General features: G+C 45.6%; 1 protein-coding gene across 1 annotated transcript; it reads right to left on the bottom strand.

The window, feature by feature from the left end:
• Positions 1–1063: 1063 nt before the first annotated feature.
• On the bottom strand, positions 1064–9344 carry LOC120065080 (cytochrome b-c1 complex subunit 1, mitochondrial-like). The gene is made up of 12 exons (XM_039015787.1): positions 9212–9344; positions 8127–8267; positions 7887–7973; positions 7627–7756; positions 5150–5348; positions 4917–4996; positions 4656–4771; positions 3827–4131; positions 3609–3694; positions 3151–3239; positions 2928–3003; positions 1064–1577 (listed from the first exon to the last, which is right to left on the bottom strand). The coding sequence occupies exons 1-12, from the start codon at positions 9272–9274 to the stop codon at positions 1513–1515; spliced, it is 1437 nt and encodes a 478-aa protein (XP_038871715.1). The 5' UTR covers positions 9275–9344; the 3' UTR covers positions 1064–1512.
• Positions 9345–17275: the final 7931 nt, after the last annotated feature.

The raw sequence follows: 17275 nt of genomic DNA, 5'->3' as shown, positions 1-17275 counted from the left end.
TGCGTGAATCTGTGTGTGTGAATATGACTGAGTGAAAACTATGCAAAACTACAAAGGAACAAACAAAACAGGATCATACCTGGAGGAGCAGAGAGAGAGATTAGTGAAGCAGCAGTTTAAATACCCTGAGCCCAGGTGACTCCAATCACTAACGACCCTCCTCTGCCTGCAGGAGGAACCGCCCCCTGCACTGCAGAGGAGGAGCCGTGACAACAGCGTGTTCCAATTCCCGCCAATATTCAGCAACTTCGCACAGCCATTGAAGGAGTGGGACAACATTGCACAGGACACAATCTACAGCCTGATCAACTCTATGTGAAGGAGATTTCGCACTGCGTGAGGCAAATGGTCACACCAGATACCATTTTTTTTATCCATGCCCCTACCTTATTGTAAGATATCTGTGACCAACTGATGCATATCTGTATTCCCAGTCATGTGAAATCCATAGATTACAGCCCAATGATTTTTTTTCTTCAATTGACTGGTTTCCTTATATGAACTGATAATCTTTTAAATTGTTGGTTATTTTTGCTCAGTGAAGTTACAGTACATATCCCTTGTTTACTCTTCCCTAGTGACAGATAGATGGGGTGTCACATCACTCGTGCCTCAGTCATAGCAATGTTTTCCTTTTGTCTAACTGATCCTGTGTAATCTGTGGGGACATCCAGGCAATTACTGATATTCTATCAGCCACAATGGGAGAGATCTGTAATCTACTTAACATTTGATATTCATAGGTCAAATATTTTATACATTGGAAGACATGTCATTTCATGACTGATAATCTCCTCCCTCATCAATAAAGCATGTTCATACCATTGACAGTGTTAGAAGATCAGTTCATACTGGAGTGATCTTGTCCCTCTGGTGGGTAGAAGTGGTCCCTGCAGCTCAAGTCAGAGGAACAGGAGTTTTAACCCAACTATTGTGGCTGAATTAGAACAAGAACTAAATACTGGAATTATGCCATTTGATACAAAAACAAGGATAGATCATAACATGTTAATTCTTACTAATCTAATTCTGTGTGGGACAATGACTCACAAACATGTTTTACTTGAATGTCAGAATGAGTTTATGTACAATAGGACAGAAACAAAACATTACCTCAATTCATAAATACTTCTCCACAACTGGTTGTACAGTGCTATGATTGTACAGTATATGCGTCACTGGATGTGTTCAGGTGTCCCCCTCTGTTCTCCAGAGCAGTACCAGGTGCCTGAAAAGGCTCAGTGATACTAACAATCTTCTGTATTACAATCTTTCAAGATCATCAGTGACAAATACAAGGAAATAGAACACTCAACTTATGCACACCCTCAACACACCATGGTTCTCTCCCTCATAACCAACTAGAACTGAAGTAGTGAGAGGAGAGATGGAGAGAAGGCCTGGAGTCCATACTGGTCTGTGCTAATGAGCTGAGGCAGTTCTCGGTTCTTTACTCTTGCAGTGATGGGAGGAGTATGGAAGTGGAGGAGCGTAGCAACACTATGGGGGATCTTAGAAGCGGAGCCAGTACATGGCACTGCGCATCCTGTTGTAGTCAGGCAGCTGCTCAATAGGGCCTGTACAACAGAGAGAAAGACAGATGAGAGAAGGATAGAGTCTGGACTTCCAGACTCTATCCTAGACAAGAGGATAAAGGTGCAAAGGCTGCTTGGAAGGAATACTGATGTGTGGTAACTAGGGATGCAAATTTCTGTCAATTTTTCTGCCGAATGACCGACCATCATTAACAGGTCAAACTTAATTTTTTTCCAAGGTAAAATAGTGATCAACAAACTATGCATGCATACAAGGAACTGACATTTTTCATTAAGAGCTTAATGGAAACATGCAACAATAACAAGCCTATTGTCTTAGTCAAAAGACTATAGCCTATTATTTAACATCCACCTCCTGTAATGAAGCAGCCAATTTAACATTCAAACATTTGCCAAAATGCAATAGCGGGCAAACACTGTTCTGAACAGCGCACCCAAGGCTCCCGAGTAGTGCAGCGGTCTAAGGCACTGCATCTCAGTGCTAGTAGACGTCACTACAGGCCCTGATTCAATCCCGGGCTGTATCACAACCGGCCGTGATCGGGAGTCCGATAGGGAGGCGCACAATTGGCCCGGCGTCACCCGGGTTTGGCCAGGGTAGGCAGTCATTATAAAATAAGAATTTGTTCTTAACTGACTTGCCTAGTTAAAATAAAGGTTAAATTAAACCTAATGCGAGCGATTCCATATTAGAAATCTCAGAAACAGAGGGATTCTAATAGCAACAACTACAATGAGTTGTTAATATGACTAGGATTGTGCTTCTGGACAACAAAAATAAGTTGATATGAAAACCAATAGAACAGGAAAGAATTGCTAGTTAATGTCAAGAGGAAGACTTTATCAAATAATTGCCTCCAATTAACAATATGTCCCACTTGGATTTTGGCAAGGCTACTTTGAAGCAAAGTAAGAATTGCCTCTATGAACTAAAGTAAAACGTTCAGGTTTCAAACAATTCTACTGCCTCAAGGTCACATTGCAAAGTGGCGTGTGACGCGCTGATAGCCTCCCGCTGACTATGGTCTACGCACACGAATGGGAGGTGTGCTTTAATTATGTGTTGAGATGGAGAAATAAAGTAGCTCTAAAATCATGGCCATCAACAGTTACACTCGATTGCATTTAGAATAGTTATTTGTTGCGCAATGACTGGGCTTACGAAAGCACGTTTCACTCCTGTACCGGCTTTTTGAGGAGCTGCTCTTGTGCCGTCTCTGACAGGTGATAGGCTATTCCGTTTCTCAAACTAGGCTCTGTAAGCTGTGCGCATGTGATAAGGTTTTAAAAAACCTAGAGACCGATAAGCATGTTTTATTATATTTTTCGGCAGCTAACCGATTTAAGTCAACATCCCTTGTGGTAACTTACCAACAGCAGAAACGGCGGGACACTTGTCATAGATGTATTTGGAGCAGACGTCACGCACCATCTTGGGCGTCACAGCCTGAGGGGGGGACAGAGATGGTAGGAAGAATGTGGGTGAACGCAGTGGGGGTCGGTTTGGAAGAAAGAGACGCAGAAATAGCACCCTCTAGGTGGTAGGAGGGTGTAACAGCCGTATGTGTGGTGCAGTGAAGGGGGTTGTACTCACGTTGATGCGGACGTCCCACTCGGCCAGAGGGATACGGCGGCCGTAGTTCAGGACATGTCTGCCGATGTCATCACATATCGGTGTCGTTCCTACAGGAGAGCAGTAAGGCAGTGTTAGTGGGGACCAAGGAGTACTAGTTCACCATGTCATCTCCAGTACCACACCAACATTAAAACGGGAAAAAACAGCACATTTCTATGTTTTGTAGTAAGAGGAAGATGAGTGTTTCTAATTAAATCAACCAATTAGTAGGCAACACCTACTCACAATTGGTTAAAATCACATGATGCATACCGATGTCATTGGAAACACACATTTTCCTCTTTCAATACAAAACAAATGCGCCATTCTTTTTTTTTTTTTTTTTACATGTTGATGCTGGTGTGGTGTTGGAGATGAGAACATTTCTGAAATGTCCATTGAAGTTTCTTATGGGCTACATGAGGTAAAGATCTTACCGTTGAGCTGTCCCACCAGGCTGGCCTTGAGGGCATTCTTGGCTCTGGCAATGTCACTCTCTGTCACTGTGGTGCACAAGTTCATCCTTCAGGGAGAGAAAGGAAAAAGGTGGGTCAATACCATCAAATTTAAAAATACACAGGCTGAGGACAAGTGTTCGACGAGGACTGCATCCATGTGTAGCGCTTGAGTGTACGTATTGTAAATCCCAACTAACCATGCGTTCTGTGACCAGTGCATCATGTCGTCGATGTGGTGTTTGTCAGTGACAAAGTAGATGCCCAGCAGACCAGTGTCACTGTAGGAGGAGTGGAAGGCCTGGAAGCTGTGGCACAGACTCTCCTCTGAGGCTAGACGAGCCAGGCGACTGCTCAGGTGCTTTCCACCACCGAAAGTGATGTCATAGCTGCCAATGATGGAGTTGGCCACCATGAGAGGCACTATGTCTGGGCTGGCGGCACTGGCACCCTCCACGGCGATGGCAATGTGTGCCAGGGGCATATCGTCATCACGCATGCGGATCTACAAAGAGGGAGACAACGCAGGGTTAACAATATGAACATTCTTAACAGAACAAAGAAGAAAAGCTCCGGGCCTCCCGAGTGGCGCAGCGGTATAAGGCACTGCATCACTACAGCCTGGGGTTCCATCCCATTACCGGCCGTGACCGGGAGTCCCACAATTGTCCCAGCGTTGTCCAGGTTAGTGGAGGGTTTGGCCGGGGGCTTTACTTGGCTCATCACGCCCTAGTCGACTCATTGTGGCGGGCCGGGCGCCTGCAGGCTGACTTCGGTCATCAGCTAAACGGTGTTTCCTCCGTCACATTGAAGCAGCCGGCTTCCGGGTTAAGCGAGCGGGTGTCAAGAAGCACGGTTTGGCGGGTCGTATTAGAGTCTCTCTCTCTCTCTCATTGGGGAGTTCCAGCAATGAGACAAGATTGTAATCACGGAAAGGGGGTGGAAGTGACAGAATAAACCCTCTGATGGGATGCCTGTGCCCTTGTTCAGACATCGGTAAATTCAGACAGAGACCGGAGCGTTCCTCACCTCGCTGCCAGAGAAGCGGCAGGGGGACAGAACAGGCACAGCATCATCCTCGTACTCAAAGGAAACGCCACTGAAGTGCTGCTTGGCCAACTCAACCAGCTCCTCGTGAGTCACACCTACACAGGAGACAGGCAGTGAGCCATTACAAACAAGGACGACATTACACACACACAAAACAATCAATCAGGGCCGGTTTGTATTTGCATATTATACCTCTCTACACAGCCTTAACATGGCAGTGTTAATGTATGGGAGACATACCTCCAGCAGCTGCCAGCACCATGCGCGGGGCCTTGTAGTGGCTCCTGATGAAATCTACCAGATCCTGTCGACTCAAAGTCCTGAAGGGAAGAGACAGATCAAAACTAACTCGGAACGCTGTGAAATGTAACAGGATGCTGTAACGGGTATGTGGGACTTTCCCTAGTGTTTTGGCTTGGCCCTAGCATGCTCTGACCCAATAAGATTCCCTGGTAGGCTCAGTGTGTGTGTACCTGGCGTTTTGGGATGGCCCCAGAACACTGTGTCCTAAGGGGGTGCCCTGGAAAGCTGTAGCGTGCAGCAGGTCCAGACACACGTCCTGCAGACTGCCCTCCACCTCCTCCAGCTCTTTCAGCACTACACTCCTCTGCTGCTCAATGTCAGCCTCGCTCAGGGCATTGCTCTGCAGCACCTCAGATAACAGCGCCACCGCTGGGAATAGAGTACTGATTCAGTACACACACACATATATATATATAGCCACGACAATAACTAGAGGACATGCACAGTAAACTATACTGAACAAAAATATAAACACAACATGTAAAGTGTTGGTCCCATGTTTCACGAGCTGAAATAATATATCTCAGAAATGTTCCATACGCACAAATTTGTTTACATCCCTATTAGTGAGCATTTTTCCTTTGCCAATGTAACCCATCCACCTGGCAGGTGTGGCATATCAAGAAGCGGATTAAACAGCGTGATCATTACACCGGTGCACCTTGTACTGGGGACAATAAAAGGCCTCTCTAAAATGTGCAGATGTCACAACACAATGCCATAGGTGTCTGAAGTTGAAGGAGGGTGCAACTGGCATGCTGACTGCAGGAATGTCAACTAGAGCTGTTGCCAGAGAATGTAATGTTAATTTCACTACCATAAACTGCCTCCAAAGTTGTTTTAGAGAACTTGGCAGGGAGTCCAACCGGCCTCACAACCACAGACCTGGACTGCCACATCCAGCTACATCACCTGTGGGACTGTCTGAGGGGGGTGGGAGGGGTGATGAGCATTTGTTTAATAAAGCCCCTTTGTGGAGAAACTCATTCTGATTGGCTGGGCCTGGCTGCCAAGTGGGTAGGCCTTTGCCCTCAAATGGCTGCGCCCCTGCACAGTCATGTGAAATCCATAGATGAGGGCCTAATTAATTAATTTCAATTGACTGATTTCCTTACAAACTGTAACTGTCAAATTGTTAATTGTTGCGTTTATTTTGTTCAGTATAATTGACCAAAAGGCAACAGGTGCTTTACAACTACAGTGGATTCGGAAAGTATCCAGACCCCTTCATGTTTTCCACATTTTGTTACGTTAGTCTTATTCTAAAATTGATAAAATTACATGTTTACCTCAATCTACACACAATACCCAATAATAACCTAGCAAGAGCAGTTTTTTCAAAAAGTATTCAGACCCTTTGCTATGAGACTCGAAATTGAGCTCAAGTGCATCCTGTTTCCATTGATCATTCTTGAGATGTTTCTACAACTTGATTGGAGTCCACCTGTTGTAAATTCAATTGATTGCACATGATTTGGAAAGGCACACATCTGTCTATATAAGGTCCCACAGTTGACAGTGCATGTCAAAGCAAAAACCAAGCCATGAGGTCAAAGGAATTGTCTGTAGAGCGCCGAGACAGGATTGTGTCGAGGCACAGATCTGGGAAAGGGTACAAAAACATTTCTGCGGCGTTCAAGGTCCCCAAGAATACAAGAAGGGCCTTGGTCAAGGAGGTGACCAAGAACCCAATGGTCACTGACAGAACTCCAGAGTTCCTCTGTGGAGATGGGAGAACCTTCCAGATTGGTGGAGTGCTGCAGAGATGTTGTCAATCAGGCCTTTATGGTAGAGTGGCCAGACGGATGCCACTCCTCAGTAAAAGGCACGACAACCCGCTTGGAATTAGCCAAAAGGCACGTAAAGGACTCTCAGACCATAAGAAACAAGATCCTCTGGTCTGATGAAACCAGGATTGACTATTTGGCCTGAATGCCAAGCATCACATCTGGAGGAAACCTGGCACCATCCCTACGGTGAAGCTTGGTGGTGGCAGCATTTTGCTGTGGGGATGTTTTTCAGCGGCAGGGACTAGGAGACTAGTCAAGGTAAAGATGAACGGAGCAAAGTACAGAGAGATCCTTGATGAAAACCTGCTCCAGAGCGCTCAGGACCTCAGACTGGGGCAAAGTTTCACCTTCCAAAAGGACAACGACACTAAGCACAGTCTATCAAACGCAGGAGTGTCCTCAGGACAAGTCTCTGAATGTCCTTAAGTGGCCCAGCCAGCCACATCTCTGGAGAGACCTGAAAATAGCTGCCGTGACGCTTCCCATCCAAACTGACAGAGCTTGAGAGGATCGCTGCCAAAGGTGCTCCAACGAAGTACTGAGTAAAGGGTCTGAATACTTATGTGATTGTCTCAAAAACAGTTTTTTCTTTGTCATTATGGGTTGTGTGTAGAGCTGATGAGGGGAAAAAACAATGATCAGTTTTAGAATAAGGCTGTAATGTAACAAAATGTGTTAAAGGTGATGGGTCTGAATACTTCCCGAATGCACTGTATATACACAAACACTCCCTCTCTATGACCAGGGGCTTATAAGAACCCCACCCCACATACACAACACTGAATTATCACATCTTATAAACAGTCTCCATTCCTTATTCCTGTCTCATTGTGTCTGCAGGTGTCTGGTTGGCACACCTTTGGGCAGGTCCTTGGCCAGGGTCTTCATGTAGTAGGCAGTGTGCTCCCGGGAAGTGTATGCACTCAGGTGAGCACCCATGGACTCCACCTGCTGCTCCAGGGCCATCTGGGAGTGCTTCTTTGTCCCCTGGGGAAAAGAAACAAAGGGAAAAGGGAGGGAACAGAAAAGTGTCAAATGCTTTTGGGCCAGTCTGGTGCAGTAGTTAAGTGTGAAATCCCTTATGAGACTCAAGGTAGATGTCACAGCTGTTATGTACCTTGAAAGCCATATGCTCCAGGAAGAACCCAGCTCCATTGTTCTTCTCAGTCTCGTAGCGACTTCCACAGTTGATCCACAACCCAACCTGAGAGAGAGTACAGGTGGAACTTATACCGTGCTGCGCAAACAAATAGACAGCCAGGTTCATCTGAAATGTGACTGTATTACGCAATGTTTCCCAAAACCATCATGAACAGTACTTAGATTGTATAATCAATGACACAGCAGAGGTCCTTACAGTGCATGTGCCATGTCCAGTCTCCTCGGATGCGATCCTCAGGCCATTGTCCAGGGCAGTGAGACGGGTCTCCGGAGCTCCTAGAAGGCTCTGGGCGTAGGTCACCGTCGCCTGGCCACGCCGTAGAGACAGCAGGATGGGCTAGAGGGAGAGGATAGTCAGCTGTGAAGAGATTCTTCAGCAAATTAATTTGGTTGTGTTGATAAAGACTACAGCTGGTGTACGGATTCCATGTATGAAATTGCTGAAATAATTTGTAGTAATGGGATATAGAGTCAGCAAAATATGAATTTTTCCAACTCAATGTCATCATGGCCAATAAAAATGTTAAATGGACAAGAGAAAGTGCTTGTGGGGTGATCTGCTGACTTGATCCCACAATAAGTGATAGCTACCAATTTACACGTACAGCCTGTCGACCTTGCTAGCTAATACGTTGGAGGTAACAGTGAGGGGCTATTTTTTTTATCTGAAGTGAGGGTCCGTCAAGAAAACACTTCACCGGTTAGCTAGCATAACAGCCCACTACAGTTTGCAGTCAAAATAAACTTCATAGTTAGCCAAGATCATATAATGACTTTCTAGCGAGCTCAAATTAACATATGGCCAGTGGAATGTGATTACCAGTCAGCAACGCAACTGGTCGACTACTAAAATATACTGTCATCATTTATCTGGACAAGAGGTAACCAACATCTGCTAGCTAACTGGTTAACTTAACGATTGGGCGAATAGCTAAGGACAACGCGGAAGATGGTCCAAATGACCTTGGGTTAGTTCTTAAAATCGAATAAACGCAGGTATAGGTTAACTAACATGATGTCAACATTTCCACTCATATTACGTAATCTACAGTGATGTGTTGCGCCTTTCCTGCCAATATAATGTTTACCGGCTAGTTATCACTTTGTCTGGTTACACAGCCAAGATAGCTCGCTAACGAGCTACAGCCAGAGACATACCTCTGCTACAGCCTACACAGGGGCCTACTTTTTTTCGCTGTGGTGAAGGAAATGCAGATACCAACCAACAACGTTATTTTCCTTACAGACCCCTCAAATACCAAGATGTTCCTGAATACTTACGCTACGTGCTTTGGCTAGGGCTCGACCCACCGTGCTCCCGACTCGGCACACGGACGCTGCCATCTTTTCCTGGCAAGTAAAGAAAGATCAGCTGCGCGCACGTTCCACAACGTGGACGCACGCGAAGTCCTGTATAGAACTGTGACGTCAGCGGTTGACGCAAGCAGCAGCGTCAACAAGTCGGACAAAGGCTACACTGTAGCAGCATACACTGTTATCTAAATGACAGTATTATACAGAAATGCTAAACAATCTAGCTAAGTGGATTCAATCCTGACTTTATTATAATGAGGTAGGCCTACAATGGCTGAGTGCAAAAAACTGCTTAAAACATTAGGCAACAGTAGTCCAATACCCCCCTCTGTCAGGAGCTCTTGTAAGTTCCCCTCCATACACATATGGTCCTGATCACCCTATGGGTGAGGTTCTTGTGCCTGGAGATGTTCTGGAACCTGATCCCAGCATGGGGTACCAGAGGAGTGGGCACAAGCAGGGCAGGGGGCTCCTTGTCTGGGTCTTGAAGGTTGATGACCTCCAGAGGAAGGAAACGGCTTTTGTAACTATCAGGGGCAGCAGGGGGCTTATAACTCTGGGGCCTTATAACCCGGGGTCTCTACCAGCAGTCCATGGTATGGGACTGGGTGGCAGATGGAGGGAGTTGACAAGGCTCAGGCGATGCAACCTCCAGGACTCTCTGGCCAGCAGCCTTCAGGCACCTCTTAGAAGAGGCCGGCTTGGGTTTCTCTGCCACAGCCTCGTTGTCCTTGCTTTGGTGATGCCGTCTGGTTCGAGACTCTGGGGAATTGGATGTTTTTTTAGGATGACGGCGGACCATTTTATCTGAGAGCCCTCAACAAGGAGGTTGACCCCCACATACTGAGGCACCTCCCTCTTGCCTATAGACAGAGAGCAAGAGAGAACATCTGTATAACCTCTTATTCGGGGCAGAGGTAGTCTGGCTAACACCGAACTCTCAAAGTCCTCCTGACGTCAGAGTCTGGAATGGATCTTTGGTGTCGGCACAATGTGTCGATAATGAATGGAGTTGTGCTTTTACTGGTTGCCTCTGTCTTTCTCACTCAAACACCCACACACACAGCCTCCGAGTGAGATTTATTGGTTGCCAGTCTTTAAACTTAAATCCATTTTTATCTAAGTTCTACCAGAATGTTATATGTGCAACCAGAGGAAAAAAACTAGACCACCTTTACTCCACACACAGAGATGCGTACAAAGCTCTCCCTCGTCCTCCAAATGGCAAATCTGACCATTACTATATCCTCCTGATTCCTGCTTACAAGCAAAAACTAAAGCAGGTAGTACCAGTGACTCGCTTAACACGGAAGTGGTCAGATGACGCAGATGCTAAACTACAGGACTGTTTTGCTAGCACAGACTGGAATATGTTCCGGGATTCTTCCGATGGCATTGAGGAGTACACCACATCAGTCACAGGCTTCATCAATAAGTACATCGATGAAGTCATCCCTACAGTGACCGTACGTACATAACCCAACCAGAAGCCATGGATTACAGGCAACATCAGCACAGAGCTAAAGGGTAGAGCTGCCGCTTTCAAGGAGCGGGGCTCTAACCCGGACGCTTATAACAAATCTCGCTATGCCCTCCACCGAACCATCAAACAGGCAAAGCGTCAATACAGGACTAAGATTGAATCCTACTACACCGGCTCTGACGCTCGTCGGATGTGGCAGGGCTTGCAAACTATTACGTACTACAAAGGGAAGAACAGCCACGAGCTAGCTGCCCAGTGACACGAGTCTACCAGATGGGCTAAATGCCTTTTATGCTCGCTTTGAGGCAAGCAACCCTGAATGCATGCATGAGAGCACCAGCTGTTCCGGACGGCTGTGTGATCACGCTCTCCGTAGCCGATGTGAGTAAGACCTTTAAACAGGTCAACATTCGCAAGGCCGCAGGGCCAGACGGATTACCAGGACATGTACTCCAAGCATGCGCTGACCAACTGGCAAGTGTCTTCACTGACATTTTCAACCTGTCCCTGACCGAGTCTGTAATACCAACATGTTTCAAGCAGACCACCATAGTCCTAGTAACCAAGAACACCAAGGTAACCTGCCTACATGACTACCGACCTGTAGCACTCACGTCTGTAGCCATGAAGTGCTTTAAAAGGCTGGTCATGGCTCACATCAACACCATTATCCCAGAAACACTAGACCCACTCCAATTTTCATACCACCCCAACAGATCACGCAATCTCTATTGCACTCCACACTGCCCTTTCCCACCTGGACAAAAGGAACACCTACGTGAGAATGCTATTCATTGACTACAGCTCAGAGTTCAACACCATAGTGCTCTCAAAGATCATCACTAAGCTAGGGACTCTGGGACTAAACACCTCCCTCTGCAAATGGATCCTGGACTTCCTGACGGCCCGCCCCCAGGTGGTAAGGGTAGGTAACAACACATCTGCCACGCTGATCCTCAACACGTGGGCCCCTCAGGGGTGCGTGCTCAGACCCCTCCTTTACTCCCTGTCCATCCATGACTGCACGGCCAAGCGCGACTCCAACACCATCATTAAGTTTGCCGACGACACAACAGTGGTAGGCCTGATCACCGTCAACGATGAGACAGCCTATAGAGATGACGTCAGAGACCTGGCAGTGTAGTGCCAGGATAACAACCTCTCCCTCAATGTGATCAAGACAAAGGAGATGATCATGGACTACAGGAAAAGGAGGGGTAAGCACACCCCCATTCTCATCGACGGGGCTGCAGGGGAGCAGGTTGAGATCTTCAAGTTCCTTGGTGTCCACATGGTCCAAACACACCAAGACAGTCGTGAAGAGGTCACAACGATGCCTATTCCCCCTCAGGAGACTGAAAAGATTTGGCATGGGTCCTCAGATCCTCAAAACGTTCTTCAGCTGCACCATCGAGAGCATCCTGACTGGTTGCATCACTGCCTGGTATGGAAACTGCTCGGCCTCCAAACGCAAGGCACTACAGAGGGTAGTGAGTATGTCCCAGTACACCACTGGGGCCAAGCTTCCTGCCATCCAGGACCTCTATACCAGGCGGTGTCAGAGGAAGGCCCTAAAAATTGTCAAAGTCCCCAGCCACCCCAGTCATAGACTGTTCTCTCTACTACCGCATAGCAAGCAGTACCGGAGTGCCAAGTCTAGGACAAAAAGGCTTCTCAACAGTTTTTACCCCCAAGCCATAAGACTCGTGAACAGGTATTCAAATGGCTACCCGGACTATTTGCATTGTGTGTCCCCCCCCCAACCCCTCTTTTTACACTGCTGCTACTCTCTGTTTATCATATATGCATAGTCACTTTAACTATACATTCATGTACATACTACCTCAATTGGGCCGACCAACCAGTGCTCCCGCACATCGGCTAACCGGGCTATCTGCATTGTGTCCCGCCACCCACCACCCGCCAACCCCTCTTTTACGCTACTGCTACTCTCTGTTCATCATATATGCATAGTCACTTTAACCATATCTACATGTACATACTACCTCAACCAGCCTGACTAACCGGTGTCTGTATGTAGCCTCACTACTTTTATAGCCTCGCTACTGTATATAGCCTGTCTTTTAACTGTTGTTTTATTTCTTTACTTACCTATTGTTCACCTAACACCTTTTTTGCACTATTGGTTAGAGCCTGTAAGTAAGCATTTCACTGTAAGGTCTACACCTGTTGTATTCGGCGCACGTGACAAATAAACTTTGATTTGATTTGAAATGTTAATGCCTAACCTCTGTATTCAAACATTCAACCATCTGACATTTTCAAGTGTGACCTCATGACTTATCCAACTGTCTTTATACATACATACGGTATACACACAAAGGCTGAATCTACTGAGAGTGTAAGCCATACAGAACACCCATAGCTTATATTATATCTGCTGCTGAGTCCAGTGGAAAAGAAATGCTGCACTGTAGCAGAAACCCCTATTAGTTGAAATGTGGCTGTGTGTATGTTCCTTATCTTTGACAGACAGATGATTACAGATGATTTCCCACACCACTGTCAATGCATGGTGTTGGGCTTCCATCAGTGTGCTGATATCCATACGGCCTCTGCCCCGGATGGACACACTTTCTGGGCTTGGGGCCCTCCAAAGAGACACTGGCCCAGGAGCCCATGGTCTCTACTCCCTATATCATGTTGTTTCCAGTTTGTACTGTTCTTTAAGTCTCTGTTTGGCCTGATCAGTTTGCCATAGTAACTGTACAAATAATTCACAGGTTATTGTGAGGTTTCAATTATGGAAACTATAATACCCAATGCATAATTACAAACATGTCATATCCATTCAAATGTTTACATCCACTGTTCATCTAATGCGAGACAGTTGATTGGTGCATGCAACGTGTCTTTACTAGATGCAGTGGACTATAAAGTGGGTCAAATTGTGGACTATAAAGTGGGTCAAATTGCTGAGTGGAGACAGCTTGGCTACACCTGTCACGTTTCTTACACCCTGGACCAGGCAGTGTTACGTTACACCTACTATTGTCACCTACTACTTCAGACAGTGGAACACTGGCCGAGTTCTGAACAGCCTATATCTGTGACATTCACAGATTAACACAGCAGGAGGACTAACCAAAAATACTAAATGACAAAAATGAACCTGTCATTGATAGATAGACACAAAAATCAACTACCTCTTTCTCACACTGCCACGTCTGTATTCGTGATTTTGCTGTTCGTTTACAAGACACCCACGCTTCTAAAGACCCCAGCTTCACTCAATGATTGTGAAGCTACAATAATCGGAGTGATTGCCCGATTGCACAAAACATTTTTCCCGGGAATAGGTTTAATTGTCCGTTCACCTTATTCTGCGTACGGGGTTTCTTGATGTTTAGGTCTACTGACATTTCAGTACGGAAAAAACGAGTTGTCAGAAAGCGAATTTTCGTGCATACTTCACTCGCCTCATAGGACATGGTGCGTTCTCCAGCTTGCAGGGTTGCACCTGTGCAATGCCATTTCTCCCTGCTATCAGTTTAGCCAGCCTAGCCCACTGTCTCCATACTGTAACAATGGCGAATATGAGACATATGAAGACAGTGTGAGGGCTAGGCTACATAGGCAAACGTTTTGCTCAAAGCAAAGTACATTCGTTTTTTTGGACTACATTTCATTCAGGTGACATTACCTTTCTATTTAATTTACTGCACGACTTTGCTTATCTCATGAGTGGTTAATCTACGGAAATCTAAGAAGAACTGATATTTGTGATGCGTTGCCTTCTGCTCAAAGTTGCTGTCTTGTTACAATGTTATGTAGCAATATTGTTTCCTGTAGAAAAAAATGTATCAGAAATTGATGTTATGATCAGTATGTTTATGATCACTAGGTGGCGGTCAATGCCCATAGTAGCATATCTCCGTATATGGAGAAAAGCACAAAGCCTCTCTAATGTGGTTCGAGAAACAATGCACTAGCCTACAACCATGTTTTATTTCTGGCTTTTGTACAACGATAGACTGATATCTATCCATATCTCAACCATGTTTTCATGGACATGGAGAGAGAAAATCTGGGTAATCTCACTCTCACTGCCAATGGCTCCCTGTGGGATGACTATGCAAGGTCATGGTTCTCATCCTATGGCCATTGCCCTCTGGAGCTAGTATATTATTTATTTATTTTTATTTAAATTCTTATTTACAATGATGGCCTATCAAAACGCAAAAGGCCTCTTGCAGGGACGGGGGCTTGGGATTCAAATGTTTAAATAAATACATTATAAATATAGGACAAAACACACATCACAACAAGAGAGACAACACAACACTACATAAAGAGAGACCTAAGACAACAACATAGCAAGGCAGCAACACATGACAACACAGCATGGGAGCAACACAACATGGTAGCAGCACAAAACATGGTACAAACATTATTGGGCACAGTCAACAGCACAATGGGCAAGAAGGTCGAGACAACAATACATCATACAAAGCAGCCACAGCTGTCAGTAAGAGTGTCCATGATTGAGTCTTTGAATGAAGAGATTGAGATAAAACTGTCCAGTTTGAGTGTTTGTTGCAGCTCGTTTCAGTCGCTAGCTGCAGCGAACTGAAAAGAGGAGCGACCCAGGGATGTGTGTGCTTTGGGGACCTTTAACAGAATGTGACTGGCAGAACGGGTGTTGTATGTGGAGGATGAGGGCTGCACTAGATATTTCAGATAAGGGGGAGTGAGGCCTAAGAGGGTTTTATAAATAAAAAAGTTTGCAAGTATTCAGCCCAGTCATTCAGGGATCTCTCACCGGGGAAATGTCAGGGCCTTACGCAGCTGGTGAAGTAGTGCAAATCTTGGATACTTTTTTTTATACCATAACATGAGACAATACAAGCTATTTAAACTCCAGCATTGTCAGTAGGCCTACAGTAGCTACTGGTATAGGAGGCAGCCCTCATGGTAGCCTACCTGAAGACCTGGGGTCTCATTTATAAACGTTGCATAACCACAAATATATGTCCCAAAACATGCGCCAGTTTTCACGCAAAAGTCAGCATTTATAAATACTGAACTTGATGTGAGAATGTGGTTATCCTCCCCCAAACTTTAGATCATGCTTGTGCACAGTTTCTAGTGGTTTAAGTATTGCATTGCAAGAAGGCAAAAGTAGCCTAGTAGTAGCCTAGTAGTAGCCTTGTAGTAGCCTAGTAGTAGCCTAGTAGTAGCCTAGTAGTAGCCTTGTGCAAATGTGGAATATACGATGACACTTTTATTCATAACAAAAAAAACAGGTAGGCCTAGCTAAATATAATAGCGTTATGGGAAAAGTTAGCTGAAAGGGTTAAGTAACCATCTGTCTTATGCAACCATACCAAAACATAACATATCATACTAAACATAATGTACTCCCTGTTCACTCATGACTGCAACGCCAGGACCGACTCCAGCACCATCATTTAGTTTGCCGACGACATAACAGTGGTAGGCCTGATCACCGACAACGACAAGACAGCCTATAGGGAAGTCAGAGACCTGGCCGTGTGGTGCCAGGACAACAACCTCTCCCTCAACGTGATCAAGACAAAGGAGAAGATTGTGGACTACAGGAAAAGGAGTACCGAGCACACCCCCATTCTCATCGACGGGGCTGTAGTGGAGCAGGTTGAGAGCTTCAAGTTCCTTGGTGTCCACATCACCAACAAACTAACATGGTCCAAGCACACCAAGACAGTCGTGAAGAGGGCACGACAAAACCGATTCCCCCTCAGGAGACTGAAAAGATTTGGCATGGGTCCTCAGATCCTCAAAAGTTTCTACAGCTGCACCATCGAGAGCATCCTGACAGGTTGCATCACTGCCTGGTATGGCAACTGCTCGGCCTCCGACCGCAAGGCACTATAGAGGTTAGTGAGTACGGCCCAGTACATCACTGGGGCCAAGCTTTCTGTCATCCAGGATCTCTATACCAGGTGCTGTCAGAGGAAGACCCTAAAAATTGTGAAAGACTCCAGCCACCCTATTCATAGACTGTTCTCTCTGCAAACGCACAGCAAGCGGTACCAGAGTGCCAAGTCTAGGTCCAAGAGGCTTCTAAACCGCTTCTACCCCCAAGCCATAAGACTCCTGCACATCTAATCAAATGGCTACCCAGACTATTTGCATTGCCCCCTCTTTTACACTGCTGTTACTCTCTGTTATTATCTATGCATAGTCACTCTACCTACATGTACATATTACCTCAATTACCTCGACTAACCGTTGCCCCCGCACACTGACTTTAATTATTTGTTACTTGTATCTATTTTTTAATGTATTTTTCTTAAAACTGCATTGTTGGTTAAGGGCTTGTAAGTAAACATTTCACTGTGAGGTCTACTACACCTGTTGTATTCGGCACATGTGGCAAATAAAATTTGATTTGATTTAATAATTTGAGTGTCCCGGATTTACATTTACTATGTTACATCTGTCTATGAGACCAGGCTGGTAAAGCTTGTAAAGCTGCTACCTGTGTCCTCTAAGCAAATTCATAATGCTAATGACTATCATTTAAACTTTAAAAACAGATGGAG

This window comes from Salvelinus namaycush, chromosome 20, assembly GCF_016432855.1.
Source record: "Salvelinus namaycush isolate Seneca chromosome 20, SaNama_1.0, whole genome shotgun sequence".
Taxonomy (NCBI): domain Eukaryota; kingdom Metazoa; phylum Chordata; class Actinopteri; order Salmoniformes; family Salmonidae; genus Salvelinus; species Salvelinus namaycush.
The sequence above is the reverse complement of the archived record's forward strand: the minus strand, read 5'-3'. Positions and strand labels throughout refer to the sequence as shown.

Bases quoted from the DNA above. Each gene is read 5' to 3' on its own strand.
- LOC120065080 (XM_039015787.1), bottom strand. From the start codon at position 9,274: ATGGCAGCGTCCGTGTGCCGAGTCGGGAGCACGGTGGGTCGAGCCCTA. The intron at 7,757-7,886 runs GTACATAACAGC...TCTTTTCCCCAG, and splicing joins TGGAGCATATGGCTTTCAAG to GGGACAAAGAAGCACTCCCA. The intron at 3,004-3,150 runs GTGAGTACAACC...TCCCCCCCTCAG, and splicing joins AGTGGGACGTCCGCATCAAC to GCTGTGACGCCCAAGATGGT.